Source organism: Peromyscus maniculatus, chromosome X, assembly GCF_049852395.1.
Source record: "Peromyscus maniculatus bairdii isolate BWxNUB_F1_BW_parent chromosome X, HU_Pman_BW_mat_3.1, whole genome shotgun sequence".
In the NCBI taxonomy this organism is placed as follows: Eukaryota; Metazoa; Chordata; class Mammalia; order Rodentia; family Cricetidae; genus Peromyscus; species Peromyscus maniculatus.
This window is the reverse complement of record NC_134875.1, coordinates 61,658,690-61,677,576: the sequence shown is the minus strand read 5'-3', so window position 1 is coordinate 61,677,576 and position 18,887 is coordinate 61,658,690. Positions and strand designations below refer to the sequence as shown.

Sequence of the window (18,887 nt, the reverse complement as noted above, 5' to 3'; positions counted from 1 at the left end):
AGCCTGGATTTTTATTTCTATGTTGAAAGAGTAGAACATTACAAAGACTAATATAGCAAAGCCACAGAGCTACCATCTAGAATGAACAGATACCACTTTGGGACCTCTGCTAGGACTACTGGATGAATGAGTAAAATAATTCTTGTATTGAAATATAAAATAACTCTTTAGTCTTATCCAAATGATTTCTAGTGATTACAGCTTTATTATAATGTATTTGTAAAAGTTTATGTGCATTAGAAACATATGGACTTAAATTAGTTTAAGTGGCATTCTGAGATCACTGAAAGACAGATTTTAACATATGAATGCTTCTGTTCTGGACATTTGCTGTCTCATCACTATTGTTTGAATTCTCTATCTGAGTCTCTTGTATTGATCCCTAAGGCATTAAAACAAAGAAACAAACAAAACAAAACAAAACAAAACAAAACAAAACAAAACAGGGGCCAAAGACAAAAATAGCCATTAGTTTTGAAAACCTGCCTAGTTTGTCAACTATTTTAACTTGCTACACTACTTTGATTCTCAAAACTCGAGTTCTTACTGATGGAATGCTTGATGTTTTTTAACCTCAGGGTTTTAAACAAGTTACATATATAGCACAAGTAAAATAGAATACAATTGCAAAGGAAAGTGGAGTTATAGATATTGAGGCTATCTAATTTTAATTTCAAAAATTTTGTTCATTTGAAAATCAAAGGGCTCAGACTAGATTTTAATGAAAAATGATAGCTAAAGCAGTGGTTCTCAACCTTCCTAACTCTGTTATCCTTTAATACAGTTCCTCATATTGTGGTGACCTGCAACCATAAAATCATTTTAGTTGCTATTTCATAACTGTAATTTTGCCACTATTATGAATTGTAATGTAAATATCTGATATGCAGCATATCTGATATGCGACCCCTAAGGGGGTCATTACCCACACAGGTTGAGAACCACTGAGCTAGCATGTAAAGTGACACTAATGAGCATTATATACACCTGTGTTAGCCAGGAGCCCATTAGATTATAAATAAAATAATAATCATACATCCATCTTACAGCAGTTCATCCTGTATGTTCCTGTTTAATTAGTTTTCTGTTGCAGAGTTTAAGGCCAGTTGAAGTTAGAAAGATTTTCTTGACTACTTCTTTGATTTTTTAAAATTTTCTGAATGTGATTGCAGAGGTAATTTTGATATAATTTAAATTCTCTTTATTGACATCAGAAATAGCTATTGAACTGTCATTTCTTTCTTTATGCAGTTGTCTTAAGCTGAGAGCTTAAATTAGAATAAATTGAAATGTTGACTGTTGTATAAGAAAGACAGTGTGTTTGCAGAAAGATCCTTTGAGGAACGTTTATGATGTTTTTTAAAGAAATATACTAAAAGTCATTTTTCTTTCCCAGTGATTGTGTTTTGGCAACATTGCAAAGAACTTGTCACCTGTCACAAAATCATAATTTTCAAGGGAATTATTATCTACTCTCATTATATTGTGTCTATCCTTACATTGATCATTCTACTAAATCTTAGAATGTTTAATATTTTTTCTGTAGTTAATTTATTTTGTGTGTTACTTGACCACTGAGCTAACAGAATCTGTATATGTTACACCATTAATGCAAAGGGAATCTATACTTTTACATTATTATGCATCCTTTGAAATATTGCTCAAGTTTCTAAGATTCTGATACCTTTCCTTAGCAAAAATATACTGTTTGAGTATTGCTTTTTCAATATTAAAGGAAATACCTTATGTGCCAGGTCTTCAGCCAACATTAAATGAATTAAAATAATAAAAATCATTATCTCAAAATAAAGTTTATGTTTGCAAAAGAAAATAACAGCTTGATGATCACAGATGTATAATTTAGTGATGAAATTTAGCAGCATGAGTTTGAGCACAAGAAAGCCACTTGATTGAAAAAGTAAGTTAGCTTTGCTTGTCTAACATGATTTAGTGGTCCCATTGCCTCCAGCCTTGTATTTATCATGGAAGAGGTAAACCAACATTACTTGAGCACAACTGCTGGAGCATTTCTATGCAGATGGAAGTTGGGGACTTTCCTTCATGCTTCATTTTCTTAGCAGACAGCCACAGGCTTTGACACTAGTGCCTTTGAAGGGTAAATAGGGGCTAATGCTTCTCCTTGATTCTGCACTCACTCCTTGTTTGAATCCTTCCAACCATTTGAAAAAACAACAATAAATACTATTGCTCCGAGAAAATCTTTTCAAATGGTAACTAAGACAAAACTCACATCCTTGAGAATATGTAATTATGTGTATACAAATGGTGGTACTGTTGTACAACTTACAAATGCTTCAATCCTATTCTTCAAAGCAGTCTCAGTGGGGAAATTTTCTGTTGCAACCTGTTTAGCAGCTTAAGTTACGTTAGGTGCTTTAAAGCAATTTCACTGAATTAAATAAATGTCTAAATATTAGAATGTTTTAGGAGAGAAGGCATGTCTTCCTCTTTCCTCAATTAGTCCAAATTAGTGAGATTTTATTATATATTTAATCCCAGTGCTGCTGCAGTTACCTGTAAAGGAGTAATTTATGTTACACATTAGGGGAGAAGCAGCAATTGATTTTTAGTTCTATTTGGCTTATCTTTTCTGCTTAAGTGCTGATATTTAATTTGTAGGGAAACCTCTAAACAGGTCTATATTTTTATGTTTATCCTCTTTCCTAAGCTAATGAAATAAACACATTTATTGATTTCAGAATCACCTTTATTAATGTAGTTAACATGCCTTACTAGTGTTATTTCGTGTATTTGAATTGGAACCATTATTGTTTATGAATCAACATTTTTCTTTTAGGTCAAAGGAATATAGATGCTGTAGAAGAAAATAAGAGTGGACCTCCAAAGAAGAAAGTGAAGGAATTGAGAATTTTGGATCCCAAAACAGCCCAGAATCTGTGTATGTAATATGTTTTACTTAGGTATGATGGTGATGGCTTATTCAGTATAAACAACCATGCAACTTCTTTGACCAGATTCACTGCTAGAAAAAAGATCCAATATAAGCCTTCTACTGGGTTGCCTCATCTAGCCTTCATACAAGGGGAGGTGCCTAGTCTTATTGCAAATTTATATGGCATGTTTGATTGATATCCCTGGGAGGCCTGCCCCTTTCTGAAGAGAAAGGAAGGAGAAGTGGATCTCGTGGAGAAGGGAGGTAGTTGGGCAGGACTGGCAGGAGACGAGAGAAGAGAAATTGTGGTCAGGATATAATATATGAGAGAAGAATAAAAATAAATTAAGGAATGAAAGGCAGGAAGAGAGAGAGAAAAGGAAGAGAAAAAGGAAAGGAAGGACGGAAGTGAGGAAAAGAAAGAGGAAGGAAGGAAGGAAGGAAGGAAGGAAGGAAGGAAGGAAGGAAGGAAGGAAGGAAGGAAGGAAGGAAGGAAGGAAAAAAGATTGATTAATCCTATATAAAAATAATCCAGGTTGCCTTTTGCCACTTAACCAAAATGAATAAAATGAAAATTGAACATTGTTTAACCTACAGAAACTTAACGATTTTTAGAGCTTTGGAAAGTATTGTTAATACAACTTTCATAGTGAACATTATGAAACCTAATTAATTTGGTATTGAAAAATATTGTTAAGTATTGATGATTATTTTTCTCACCAGTTCTAGGATTCATATTTTTTAGAAATATTCTCTAGTCACTGTAGACAAGTCATTTTATTGCTGTTCCTTTAAAATAATTCTAATGTGATCTGGTTAAGTTGTTAGCCACTGCACTTTACAACAGGTTGCTGATCCTTGAGGCCATTAAGCACTGAAACATCAAATGTAGTGTTAGTAATGTAGCTGAATAGTTAAATTCATATCCATTTAAGCAAGTCTCTAAGTTTTACTTTGACATACTCTCTCTTCTGCATTGGATTTAGAATATTTTCTTTTATCACTACAGAAGGGTGTTTAGATGCTGAGGTTACTAAAGCAGTCTGTGTGAGAAATTTTAACACATACTGCATTTCTAATTGCACAAAGAATACTGTGGGACTTATTTGAGAATAAGATTAAAGTAAACAACTTATCATTCTGGCATCAGGCAAGTAATTAGCCATTAAGAATTTGTACATTGCTGCAATGATAGTATTTTTTTCCACAAAGTTGTTTAGTAATTTTTTCCAGTATGCAGTGTGATCTTACTTTCTGGTTAATATATATCCTTGAGATTTATTTCAGTTTTTGAGTTCTCATTCAGTCCCTATGTCTAGGTAACCATTTGCCTAGATAGCAAATATTAATTTTTATTTTGCTACCTGTGCTGTCATGCAGAGCTTTCCATAAAAGTTCATTGATATGTGAGTTCAGGTTCTACCTCTATGAGCATACCTATATTCTTTTTAAAAGTGGATTTAATGGAGACTAGAATGGAAGTTTAAAAGTACTGTCTGTGTAATCGTAAGCTATTCTAGGTAAAATGAGTTGAATTCTTCCAACATGACATAAAATATATCCAATGAAGTAAAGGTTGATAGGGAAATGATTCAGTATATGAAGAAACTAGTAGTTCACTGCCTGAGTGTCAGGAGGAATGCAGAGTATATTGATGAGTCAGGCACTTCAGCTCTTTTTTGGCAAAGTTCAGTAGTATCCTACCATATTTGTGTGGGATCCATTCCAAAACATTCAGTGGATGACTGAAAGCACATGTAGTACTTAACTCCTGGCTATCTATCTACCTACCTAGTCAGTCTGTCTGTCTGTCTGCCTATCTATATCTATCTATCTATCTTCTATCTATCTACCTACTTACCTACGTACCTACCTACCTACCTATCTAGTCTATGTATGTATGTATGTATGTATGTATGTATGTATCTATCTATCTATCTATCTATCTATCTGTATATGTATGTATATATGTATGAATGTATGTATGTATGTATGCATATGCCTGTAGTAAAGTTTGTTTTATAAATTAGAGTCAGACCTTAACAATAATAATAAATCATGTGATTATAACAATATTCCAGAAAGATAAGTCCCTGAATATGGTATGTTCTCTTTTCCCTCAGAATATCTCATTGTACCTGTATCACTATATTTAGGATGATATGAAATGATATGTTTAAAAAAAGCACCTGACAACTTCTCCTTGGTATATTCAAGTGGGCTTATTAAGTACTCCCATGCTTTGGGCTTATAGTTAAGAATCATACATGCGGGGCAGTGGTGGCACACACCTTTAATCCCAGCACTCGGGAAGCAGAGCCAGGTGGATCTCTGTGAGTTCAAGGCCAGCCTGGTCTACAGAGTGAGTTCCAGGAAAGGTGCAAAGCTACACAGAGAAACACTGTCTAGAATGAATAAAAAAAAAAGAATCATACAGATTGCTTCAAAGTAAACAATGTCATGCATTCACAGCCAATCTGATTACTCCAAACGCTACTGTTTTAGTCAACTTTTAGTCATTGTCAAAAAATGCTAGAGAAGGTCAAATAAAAACAGAAAATGTTTATTTTAGCTCATTGTTTTACAGGTTTAGTCCATGGCTACTCCCTTTTATTGCTTTTGACCTCAAAGCAAAATACTCTGGTGGGTCAAAGCTGCTCAACTCATAGTGGTCAAGATGCAGAGATCCAGAGAGGAAGAGTTTGGAGCATTCAGATCATTCCCCCACTGAGTGAATGAATTCTTTGAATGCTGCTTCATCTTCTAATAGTATATTCAGCAGTGCATTCAAAGTATCAATAGTGCATTCATCTTGAAGTCACCAATGGATTAGTCAAATCTCTTGCGGACCAATGACTTCTCTAAAGCCCTATGTCTGAAATTTTCATTGGAAAACAAGCAGTTAACACTAGAAATGTTTTGGAGAAGCCTGTTGTTTCTTAGCCTTAACAGCCATGAGATGATGAGGGAGCAAGTAGCATGCATTTCTCAGATGTACTGTTTGATGAGATGTAGGAGCCAAAGTGAGATTGTATGCAGTTTCATGGTTCTACTGAAAATAGCACAATGTAAAAGTCACTAATTAATTCCTTTTTTAACTGCCTAATGAATAATATTAGACTAAGTTTGAGAAAAATGGAGTGATGTTTGCCTTATTGTCATTCCTTAGAAATTCTATATTGGATGTATCTTGAACTTTGACATTAAAATCTAGATTGACTCAAAAGGCCAATTTAAATCAATCTTTTTTTTTTTAATTGTAAGTTTTGGTGGGTCGTTTTGTCTCAGCTTAATATAAAATGCCTGAGCATAGTGTCATGAGATATCTAAGTAAGAATTTTATTTTGTACATATGTATACTTGAGCTGCAAATACTGCAGGTTATTTTGCCTATATGAACAGCATAGTCCATCGAATATAAACAACCTATAATTCTGAAAATTAGTAATATATATATTTGGGCTTTTAGAATTTGATACTTTTCTGTCTCTAATAAAATCCAATTTTATTTTAGCTATCTTCCTGGGATCTTATCGCTTACCATATGAGGAAATAAAGAACATTATTTTGGAGGTTAATGAAGAGTTGCTCAGTGAGGCCCTAATTCAGGTATATTGAATATCTTTGGTTTTAAAATAACTTTAATAGAAATTTCAGATGCATCTCTTCTCAATGCTTTTATGAAACAATAATTTCTTACTTTGGATAATAGAATCTGTAGTATCTATATCTGTTTATTACTCAGTTGACTCAGCCTTTATGATTCAGGTTCTAGCTCTTTCTGCCATGCCTTAGCTACTGTGCTTTTAATTTTACACATGTGTATTTGTAGATATGTCATTCTCTGCACATCACAAAATTGCATATATTTCATCATAATAACTGGTCCATGAAATAGTTTTTTATTACCATATTATGGATTAAAAAACCAAGTGATCTAAAGATTACATTTCTATGGATCTTTCTCAGGATCCATTGGTAAATGTGGTAGACTATTCTTTTGTTGGGTACTTAACCTGTGCTGGATACGATTTCATGAGCTGGGTATTTATTATCTCATTGAATCTTAAAACATCTCATGATGCAAGTATTAGTGATAGTGTACTCCCTTTAACAAAACAGAATCTGAATTTTAGGTTATTCAATGGGAGACATCTTGAAGTATCAAACTGTGCTTCAAAATAATGTCTAAACAGGCTGCAAATGCTGCTTAGTTCGCAGTGTGCATGTATACCCTACATGCTGCCCTGAGCTCCATTCCTAGCACTGTGTAAACCCATAGTTGCTCATTTCTGTAATTTCAGCATGTAGGAGGAGACAGGAAGAATAGAAGTTCAATGCCAGCCTAGTATACATGTGTGAGGCCCTGTTTATAAAAGGCAACAGATACCAAGTAACTTATTTTATGTAACTTTAACAATTTATTTCCCCCATACTTTCTGCAAATATTAGATAATCTGTATTAATGACATAAGTAAGTCATATTTCTGTGGATGGTTTATGTCTACATCACAGTTTACCTCATTTTAAATCTGTATATGCTTATTTATAATAGGATTAAGGATTAATGGGTTTATGCTAACATTTTGCTATCATGATACACATGTATGTATAAATGTGACACGTTCATAAGAATCCTCTCATAGGAAAAAATTATTAACAAATTTGCTTTATTTTTTAAGTTCTTGGGGGCAACAAGCATGCCCATTGTTCCTTGAGTTGAAATAGTTTGCTAATCACAATTACCCTGGCATGAGCACATTCACACACACACACACACACACACACACACACACACACACACATACACACACAGTTAATAATAATTTAACAAATATATTGTAAAAATACGAAGGTTTAAAAAAAATAGAAGAAACACAAAAGGAAAAAAATTACCAGTCATATGGATGTTTCAAAAAGAAAGATTTGCAGGCTTAACAACATGTATTGTGGTCTAAAGCACTAGAAGAGGTAAGACTGGTCCAAGTCAGCCTTCACACAGCAGTAGGAAACTTCTGGAAGCACCAAGTTACCAAGCAGGATTAAAATTTGGTTGACTGTCCCTCACTTTCCAAGAATGCAAAGTAGGATCTAATGTAACAATTTTAAATACTACGATTTGACTATAATGTAGACCAGATCAAACTAGAAATTTTAATAAACATCAACATAAGCTACTACTGCTTCAAAACTGAAAGCAGTTCATTCTTCCCAACTAGACCAGACTCAAGCAATTTAAAGAAAGGCAATGATGCATTGTACATACTATAAAATTACTGACATTCCATATTTTCTATATGTATAATTTGAAACATAGTTTCATCTAGGGGATATGCATCTTTGAGATTCTTTTCTATCTTTTATTCTCTAATGTACTTAAATCCTGACTTTAAAAATAAAAAGATTTATAAGAATTATACTGGCAAGGGAAATAAACAACTTGATGCTTCATATTTACAGTATTTTTTCATGAAGAGGAAAAGTTATAATGTTGTGATTAACAAAAGTATTGCTACATTTATTGACTCTCCAAACTATGACCCTATCTTACTACAATTTCATTACATAGGAAAGATTATAAAGCTTTTATTACTGATGTGTCACAAGTTTACCTGTCTTGCTTTGTCATATTTCAAAACAAAATGTCATAATCAATGAAAAGAAGGATAACTAAGTCATATTTAGTTTTGTGTCTTGTATATTTCAATTATTATGCAAACGGTCTTTGGACAGTTCAGGTCAGTGCAGGTGCCTCTGAAGGCCAGTGTCATCAGACTCCCCCAGGATTTGGGGGTTACAAACAGTTATAAACTACACTAAGTTTGTTCTGAGAGCTGAAGTCAAATCCTTTCTGAGAACAGCACACTCTTTCAACCACTAACCCATCTCCCCAGCCTCAATCTTCTGTGTTTTCATGGCTTCTATTTGATAAAACTGTTGAAAAGCCAGCTTGCTCATTGTGCACTAGAGAAACTTGTTTCATTGCCTATCCTGTTTAATTCAAATTGATTCTCTTTATTTTTACATAACAACAAAGGAAAGTATTTAAAATGTATGATTGAATAAGACATGAATATAAGATACCTGAAATTTTATGGTTAATATTAGTTTTCCCTGGATGTGTCATATGTTTGAATATGTTCTTGTAAGGAAGTGGGCTCCTCTGGTGAAATTATTATACTCTTGCTGTTCCCCAAATGATTGCTTCCTCATGCAGAAGAAACTTGCATCACTAAGACCTCTTTCTCACTCCCAAACTAGATATATTTGCTTCAGTGATGCAAAAGTAGCATCAATTTGCCATTCATATGAGGTGTTTACCATTTATGTCTAATTACCATGTAACACATCGATAATGCACAGCATTAAATATGTATCATCAGATTAACTTTGTTTTAAGTTCTATTTGATTACAGTGCTAAACTCCATCCATGCATAATCATAGTTTGTTGCTCATGAACATGGTTTTTTTCCTCATAGCAACAAAAACAACAAAAAACAATTAAGGACACATCATTTTCTAGGAACTTGAATTAACAGTGGTGTTACATCTCCTAGAATGGGTCAATAAACTCTTCCTCACTAGACAGCTAAAGGACTGTACTTATTTGACAGGATAAATGGTCTACTAAAAAAACCAGACAAACCAAAAAACTACTTTTATTTAGTCAACATGATAAAGTTAAAATGTTAAAGTTATTAACAAGATCCAATCCCCCATATTTCCATAAGTCTCATATATTTCCATATATCAAGACTTAAACTAGACATTGAATTCACTGTGTGGTAGAAACTGAAATGTTTTACAATGCTTGCTATAACATATAGAAACACTTAAGCATATACTATATTTTAAGATTGTTGGGTGTATTTATGAGTAATTTGTGATAGATTTACATGATTCGTAGCATCACTATTCCAGTATTGAAAATCTAGTTTAGTGTAATTTAACTTGATTATTTGAGAGAAGAAAAAAAGAAAACATACATACAAGACTAGAGTTTAATAGGACATATGTCATTAAAAATAATGTTTATATATTAAACAAAGATACAGAATTGTCAAATGAAACTAGCAGTTAAAACATTTTAAATTATTAGAGAAAAGTTAAAACATGCTTTATCTGAGATCAACAGTGGTTGTGAGTAATTCTTGAATGCTTGAAATATATATTGATAGTGAAATTATGTTTATATTTGCCAGGCATATGTCAAATAAATAGGATTTATATAGAAGGTGCAAAAAATTTTCACAGTTGTTAGTTTAGTGCAATTGGAAAGGATTTGGCAGGTTTTAAACATGGAAGTGTGAAATAGTTCATCTTTCTTTGAATGTAGTTCTAATTTATATTTTGCATTTCATTTAATTAAAACTGTAGACAACAGATTAACATAGTAATAACAGTACTTACAACTGATGGTAATAGAAGTAATAAATTTTTCTTTTCATGTTACAGTCGTGCCAGATATCAAAGAAACATTATTTAAACTCAATACTACTTCAGAATTAAAGTACTTATTAGGTCTGCCACTAGATCTTTTATAATGCGATAATCAAGAAACACATCTATGATTATACACAACTTGCTTTGGTAAATATGTTGACAACTATTTCAACACAGTTGGTTTCATTTATAATGATATGTATTTGATTTTATATTGAGAACTGATCTCCAAATAAAAGAAGTCCATGGGACAACCAACAAGGCCAGAAACTGATAGCTGTGCTCCCAGGGATGCTTGGTTAAGGTAGTTTCCTGGAACAAATTTACCTTGAACTAGACTTTGAAGTATTAATAGGATTCAATAAGGGATTATTGAGAGTGAATAGTGGGCAAATACTTGAGGAATATAAAAGATAATATCTTTTATTATTCATTTATATTTTTTAATTAACAAAGGATAGTGATGACCAAGCATATGGAGGACGATTAGTGAATTGGTAGTGATGCTATTATAGAAACAGAGATCACGGTCTAATAACCGGTCCCCTCCTTTTTCTATCTATATCTCTGTATTTCTCAGAGGTGCTTTATGTGGAGTTTTAGTTGCCTAAGTGCAAGAAGTTTAATGTCATTTATGTGCTACAGGCCTCACTGTTCCTTACCTCACAGTTTGACTTATTCCTGGATCCTGTGTACATTAAACTTTTTTTTTTGACTGCTGCTGGACAAGTTGAACTATTGAATTTAGGCAACATTCAATTTTATGTTTAGGAAAATTAGTGCAGCCATAGTATATATTAAGTGATTTGCTGTTAATAGACTTAATAGGGAAATACAATGTACTTTTTAAAAATACAAAATAAATAAAGCCTTGAACTATACAGGCTTCATTTGGGTAGCAGGTAGATAACTTAGTTTTAAAATATATATTCATTGAAAACTAAAAGTTTTGTTAAAAAAATGGTTGTACTAATGGAAAAAAGAAAGCATCTTCAACAAATGGTCCTGGCATAACTGGATGTCAACATGTAGAAGGCTGCAAATGGCTCCATATCTGTCACTGTGCACAAAATTTAAGTCCACGTGGATCAAAGACCTCAACATAAATCCAGTTGCTCTGAACCTAATAGAAGAGAAAGTAGAAAGTAGTGCTCTCATCCAGTGACTGATGGAAGCAGATGCAGAGGTCCACAGCCATTCCACATGTGGAGCTCCAGGAGTCCAATTGGCAAGAGAGAGAGGAGGGATTATATGAGCAAGAAATATTGAGACCATGATTGGAAAAGCACAGGGACAAATAGCCAAACTAGTGGAAACACATGAACTATGAACCAATAGCTGAGGAGCCCCCGTGGAACTGAATCAGGCCCTCTGGATAAGTGAGACAGTTGATTAGCTTCAACTATTTAGGAGGCCCCCAGGCAGTAGGACCAGGACCTGTCTTTAGTGCATGAGATGGCATTTTGGAACCTAGGGCCTATGCTGGGAAAATTTGCTCAGCCTAGGTGAAGGAAGGAGGGGACTGGACCTGCCTCAAGTGAATCTACCAGGCTGAGCTGAATCCCCAAGGGAGTCCTTGCCTTGGAGGAGGTGGGAATGTTTTTTTTTTGGGGGGGAAGGGCGGGTGGTGGTGGGAGGAGGGAGGACAGAGTAATCTGTGGCTGATATGTAAAATTAAATTAATTATAAAATTTAAAAAAAATGGTTGTACCCTTGGGGATTTAAAAAAAAATTACTAGGTAGGATAAAAATCCAAAACATAGTAGAAAAGAACTACAGGTAATATTGCACTAAAGTATGGTTCAGGATAGAAGTAAGGCCAGTACAGAAAACAAGATCAATGGGTCATTTTAAAACACTGATTCTTAAAGTATGAGAACTGGTGAAATTCTTGAGGCTTCTAGTGAAAGAAAGGTGGTAAGAAATAGAAGATCAAGGAATTCATTTCTGTAGACCACATATGGTGAGGCAATGGGTGGTGATATTGAAATCAGAATAAAAGAAATATGCACATCAAGCCAGGATAGATTACAATGCAGATACCATAGAGCTGTAAGGAGTAATAAAGTGACTGAGATCATGGGGAGAAATACCTTTTGCATTTATTTTTAACTGGTGCATCGAAAAATAAAATAGTTCATATTAATCAAGTACCATGTAATTTTTGCCATATATACATATGGCTTAAATAAGACTAAGCATATCTCTTTAACCTTTTGTGATGTGATTATAATTAAAACTTTCAAAATTTCTCCTTGTCACATTTAACAGCTGTTGGGGACCAGCCCCCATCTTTTTCAGGGTTCCTATGAGGCATAGAGAGGAATAAGGAACTTTCAGATAGAATGATAGGCCTAGACAAGAAGAAGAAAGATAGAAACACAGGATAGCTTCGGGAGGACCTGGGTCAATACCCAACAGCCCAGAATTTTATTCCAAAAGGCTTTTTATAACAACGCCAATGGCCGAGGCAAAAGACCTCCCCATTGTTAGATAAAGCCAAGTGTAGGCCCTTCCAAACACCTGGTACCCTGGTCCATGGTCCAATCATCTTATGCAGCCAGCCCTGCTGGTAAAAGAAGCTCAGATCTCACTAGGAAACCCCTGTGGGCTCCCACAAACAGTACATTAGTGTCGACTACAATCACTGAACTACATAGAGCTTTTAGTAATTCCAATTGCAGTTTCATCCAGTCATTCTTATTTTTTAGGTCTCCCTTAAAATGTGCTATACTCTCCACCAGACTAATGTACTTTTTAAGCAGATGCTGTGTTAATTTATGGTGTTCTGCCTTCTGCCACCCTTCATTTAAGAAACAAGTGCATTCCTGCAAAGGATGAAATTTGGGGGGGTTTCATTTGCTGCTGTCTCATCACTTCTTTCTCTGACTTTTCCTTAACCCATTCTTTATGTAGTAGAAGGCTAAGATAAGTACCCATAATACCTCAGATAAAATGCAGCTCTATACTACTTCCTTTATTACTGGAAATTCATACAAAAGAATAAGTATGCCCCCTACTTATAACTTCCCTGTATTTCTGACTGCGTTATGTTTCTGAAACACAGTTGAATATTTAATACTGCAGTGCATGCAAGACATAAACCTTACAGCTTCCCAACATGATTATGTTTTCTCAAATGTGATTTTTACATCTCAAAACAGATTACATGATCTATATAACTCTTTCTTGAATACTGACAAAATGATTAGATAGAAGCAAAGGTCATTCAATCCATCCCCTGGATTCCAGGCAGTGCTACACCTAAGTCATCAAAGATAAATGGGTATCTATTGATTCTGCAAGGAAAAAGATTCTTCAGCTTCCCTCAATTAACCAGTTCTAGTGTATAATTATCCTTATAGTCAGGAAGTTCATGCATGTGTAATAGTCGAGCTCGTTTTTGTCTCTTCAATCCATCTTTGTAATCATTGATCTATTTACATGGCTATCGACCATCTGTATTGTATGCAGGCTTGTGAGTCTGCATGTGTTTCTGCACTTTACAAGAGTTGATGGCTTTAGAAGTCTGCAGGTATATCAATTAAGGCTATGAAGCATTACTGTTGTAGAATTTTAGAACTCTTTTTTTTGCCTTACTAACAACTCCAAGTTTATTTTTATAATTCTGTAGGGAAATTGAAATATTATCAATGACAAGAACAGTCTTGACAACGTATCTTTCTTTTTTGACATTTTTTTCTTATTTCTCATCATAGAAGAATAAGTATTTTGTGATGTTTTTGCAGTCTGAAAATATTTTTATCCATGAGCTGCTATTGTTTTTTTTCATCTTTTGCTTCTAACTTTATATCAAATGGAATTTTAAAAATGTATTCTCTTGTTTGTGATGAAAGCAGTTTTGTTTTTGAGCGTTGGGTACTAATCTTAGTCTATTGTGAAGTTGAATCTAATCCAAATAAATATTGTGTCTGCTCATTGTCATTTTTTCTATGTTGATTTTTTTTTAAGAATAACCAGTGTTTCATTTGTTACTATCACTGGTTGTGTTCTTATTTGCAAGGAAAGAAAAGGTAGCTATAGTTAATTAGTGTATTCTTATATCAATTAGAAAAAAATATTTTTAAATGGGAAAAATTGAACTTATTATTTGAATAAAAACAGTATTTTGTTTGTAGTTGTGCAAACTCTGGCCTCATAGCCCATTGTTTCTTCTGTCTTGCACACTTCTAGCTACAGAAAATCTTCATAAAATTTTCAATTATTTCATACTATTAGTCTATGGATCCTATTGGACTGAGGGGATGAAAAGAACAGACCAGAAGTTCCCTTTCAGTTGTACAGCTTTAAAACAACGTGTCTCTTTTCATATAAATTTCCAGGATTCTACAACTAAGAAATGAAAAGCAAAATTACACTATGAGCTCTATATCAACCTGCTAAAGCCCCCAAAACCAAGAAAACAAAAATAAAACACCACCCAAAAATGAAAATAAACAAACAACAACAAAACCCACCAAACAATAATCAAATAAAAGCAAACAAAAACTGTGGAGTCCACTGTATATTGGCCAACTACTGAGCATGAGACCTGCCTTTCAGTTGTTGATATATACACAGTATCACTCCGTTGATTTTTCACCTTCCCAGCAGGTATAATGACAGTTCATTTGCTAACCTTTACCTTAGTGGCTAAGGCTTTCTTACAAGTGTGCTGTGTCAGTTGTGGTGTGTAGGACCAGCTTTCAAGGGAATGACAAGGAAACTACTTAACCAATATAAAACCAATCATGAGTTCACAAACATATTTGTATACTCTTTTGTATATATAACAGTCTTTTTATGTGGAACTTAGCATTGACATATATTTCAAGTCATCTGTACCAGCCATCTATCATTATTGTTTTGCATTTATTGGTAGAGTGTTGGAAGAGTTAGCTATATAAATATTTATACATATGAGTACGTATTGCTAGTTGAAAAGACAATCCTATTTTGAAAATTGCAGAAAAGACTGTTATTGTTTTTCTATCTGTTAGAAAATCAGTGCTTCTAGCCAAATATACTTTTTATGCATTATTTTCATAGATAATTTGAATATTGCTTTGAGGTAGAAAAATTTCAAACAATACAGAATTGGACTTTTTGGGAACAGTTTCTCAATCTATGTTTGACTAGCTCTCCTTTATTCATCATGTAACTAAATGGCCAAGAATATGACCTGTTCAAAATCATGTGATTGCCTCTTATTCTTTTAAAAGTCATTGATTTCTTCATGTGAATTTGTGTGAAATATTTTATGAGTATACAAAAAGTTGACAGTTATTTTCTGAAACAACTGCCATGACAAGATTAAATTTGAAGTAGTTTTGTTTATACATTCATGGTTGTTGTTTAGAGGAAAAACAAACTGAAAAGTGAGTATATCCCTTCTAAATGTGATAGGTATTATCTTAACAGTGGTGGTCAGTAGAAAAATGTTGCTAACTGGCTCATCTAAAGTAATCTATACTAAATTGGATCTTATTAATAGTTAGCTAAATCCTACCATGAAGTTTTAAGGCAACAATATAAATGATGACAAAAGTGTCAGAAAAGTTTAAAGATAAATCATTTGTATTTAACTTCACAATGTTCATTCATGATACTTCTTTAATGTTATAATATATGTATATGGTTCAGAGCTTTACCTATAACAATGCCCACAGTACCAGTACTTGTGAAGCACATTAATTATCCTTCCCTAGAAGAAAACACGACCCTGAAATTGATGCTCATCATCCCCATTCTATTCTTGATGATTTTGCCATACATATGGATGTGCAACTATAGAATATGATTAGGATTTTCCTTCCTTTTCAAATGTTCTGTAAAAAGTTAAGTACAGCCGGGCGGTGGTGGTGCACGCCTTTATTCCCAGCACTCAGGAAGCACAGCAGGCGGATCTCTGTGAGTTCAAGGCCAGCCTAGGCTGCCAAGTGAGTTCCAGGAAAGGTGCGAAGCTACACAGAGAAACCCTGTCTCAAAAAACAAAAAAACAAAAACAAAAAACCCAAACAAAACAGAGTTAAGTACAACATATATATTAAAACTGTTTATCCATTTTTGAAGATTTGTCCATTTTCCCCATGTAATATAATTTTCTATGACATACATGTACTTGTATTTAAATAGCCATATATTGTGTTGATAGACATTTTAGTTGTTATTGCTAATTTTATTATTATTCCTTTTATTTTTTATTATCATAAAAACTGATAGTATGATACTGTTGCCATAAATGTTTGTTTAAATCTTGTAAATCTTCTAAAGATCTGATGGTTTCAACATGTATTATCTCGCACATGTTGGAAGTACTTAATTCCTACTCAAACTTATTGTCTCAAACTTTGTGGGTAGGACCCTTTTGCCTATAATTAGACCTTTGTATGATTTTTCACACACTGTTGATTATTAGTACTGTCTCTATGGTTTCAGTGTAGATGGTTTGTGAACTATATGTATTTTCAGAATTGCTGAGTAGTGGCGGATTATTTCCTGAAATGGGTGTGCCAATATATCCTATTTATATCATATCACATGGCTATAAACTAGTAGTATCTCAATCTCTAGGTTTATTGCTTGTTTTTGTTTGTTTACTATTTATTCAGTTTTAGGGATTGACACCAGGGCTTCCGTCATGCTAACTTCAATTGTGGTGGCAAGGATAACTGTTGTTTTGAAAACCTAGAAGCTGTGTATGTAATGAGTCTAGATGAAAGAATGACCCAATTAGGAGAAGCTGACAAAAGGGTAGGAAGGTGTTCAAGTGTGTGAATTCTATCTTAGTTAGGGTTTTCAGTGCTGTGAAGAGATACCATGACCAGGGCAACTCTTATAAAGAAAACATTAATTGGGGGCTGGCTCACTTAGAGTTTCAGAGGTTAAGTTCATTATGATCATGAAGGGAAGCATGGTAACATGCATACAGACATGATCCTGGAGCAATAGCCCAGTGTCCTACATCTTGCAGACAACAGGAAGTCGACTCCTCTTATACTCAGGGAAGCTTGAGAAAAAGACCTCAAAGCCCACAGCAACATACTTCTTCCAACAAGACCACACCTACTCCAACAAGGACATTCCTCCTAAAAGTGTCACTCCTTTTGGGGGCCATTTTCTTTCAAACCATCACAAGTTCTTTATATTTTTTCAATATGTATTTGTTCTGTAGCCATAAAAGTTGCACAGATATTGGGCATTTCTGATCATACATGTCCCTTTGAAACTTGTAATCCTCAACTAGCACAGTATCTAATGGCTAATGTGGCAGTTACATAGATGGCAAGCTGTATTATGGGTCAAATACTTGTATAAAACAAAAAGTAAGGACAGTACCAGGCTTTGGTACTCTTTAAAGGAAAACAATTGTGTTTTCATTTACCTCTAAGAACAAATAACAAGAACACAGAAATATGATGTAAAAGCCTTAAATACGCTTAGTTAGAGTATCTATTGCTTTATGAAACACCATGACCTAAAAGCAAGTTGGAGAGGAAAGGGTTAAATAATGGGCTTATACTTCCACATCCCTGTTCATCCTCAAAGAAAGTTTGCAAAGGAGTTTCAATAGGGGTGGAACCTGGAGTCAGGAGTTGATGCAGAGTCGATGGAGGGGTGCTGCTTACTGGCTTCATCCTCTTGTCCTTCTCAGCCTGCTTTCTTATAGAACCTAGGACCGCCATCTCAGCAATGACACTACCCACAATGGGCTGGGCTCTCCATATCAATCACTAATTAAGAAAATGACTTACAGGCTTTGCAACCTGGTGTGATAGAGGCATTTTCTTAACTGAGGCTCCTTCTTTTCAGATGTCTTTAGCTTGTATCAAGTTGCCATAAAACTATTACGCACATATGCACACCTGCATTCATAACTACTTAAGCTGTATGCCATAAAACAGTGCTGAAAAACATGACCTAATAACAAATAATAGTTAAGGAATTTAATTTTCTGTTAAAGCAAGTGGAGGAAGTTGTGTTAAAATGACAGAAACTTAGGCAAGTGCTTGAAAAAAAACATCTTGTCTTCAGTAATGTATGTGTATACTTATCAATAGAATTTAATTTAATTTATCCACCTGTAGATGGCTAGAAAATACTGCAATAATACATTTTTAAAAGAAATATTGGCCCTGGTCCATTTATTTGGTAAATGATGGACTTAATCAGAGTGAACTTAACTCAGTTCTCTACTACTGAAATGACTTAATGAGATATAAGACAAAAAAAGAAAGGTTATGTTTTGTCAAGAAGGAAAGGGCAATATGGTTCAATACCTTTACTTAAGTAACCTTTACATGTGCAATTAACATTTAAAAGAAATAAAGTTTTGGAAGCATTATAGAGTAATTGCATAGATGTAAAAAGTAGTTAGTACCCTGTGGTCTGTTAGGAGAAATTTCTTCAAATAACACTGACAGTTATCAGAAAGTGAATTTGTGATGCATAAAAGATGAGGGGGGAAATCTCCTCATTTGGAGGCATACTTACTCCTGTGTTGTTTTCTTAGTAAACTTCAACTCACTG

At 34.0% G+C, this 18,887-nt stretch overlaps 1 protein-coding gene across 4 annotated transcripts in view; it reads left to right on the top strand.

Moving 5' to 3' along the window:
• Positions 1-18,887, top strand: part of Diaph2 (diaphanous related formin 2) — a 748,266-nt gene that overhangs the window by 322,057 nt on the left and 407,322 nt on the right. For all 4 annotated transcript variants that reach the window (XM_076562125.1, XM_076562124.1, XM_076562122.1 and 1 more), the window contains 2 exons: positions 2,819-2,920; positions 6,429-6,523. In XM_076562125.1, coding sequence (XP_076418240.1) covers positions 2,819-2,920; positions 6,429-6,523 — 197 coding nt within the window. The remainder of the gene's footprint in view (positions 1-2,818; positions 2,921-6,428; positions 6,524-18,887) is intronic.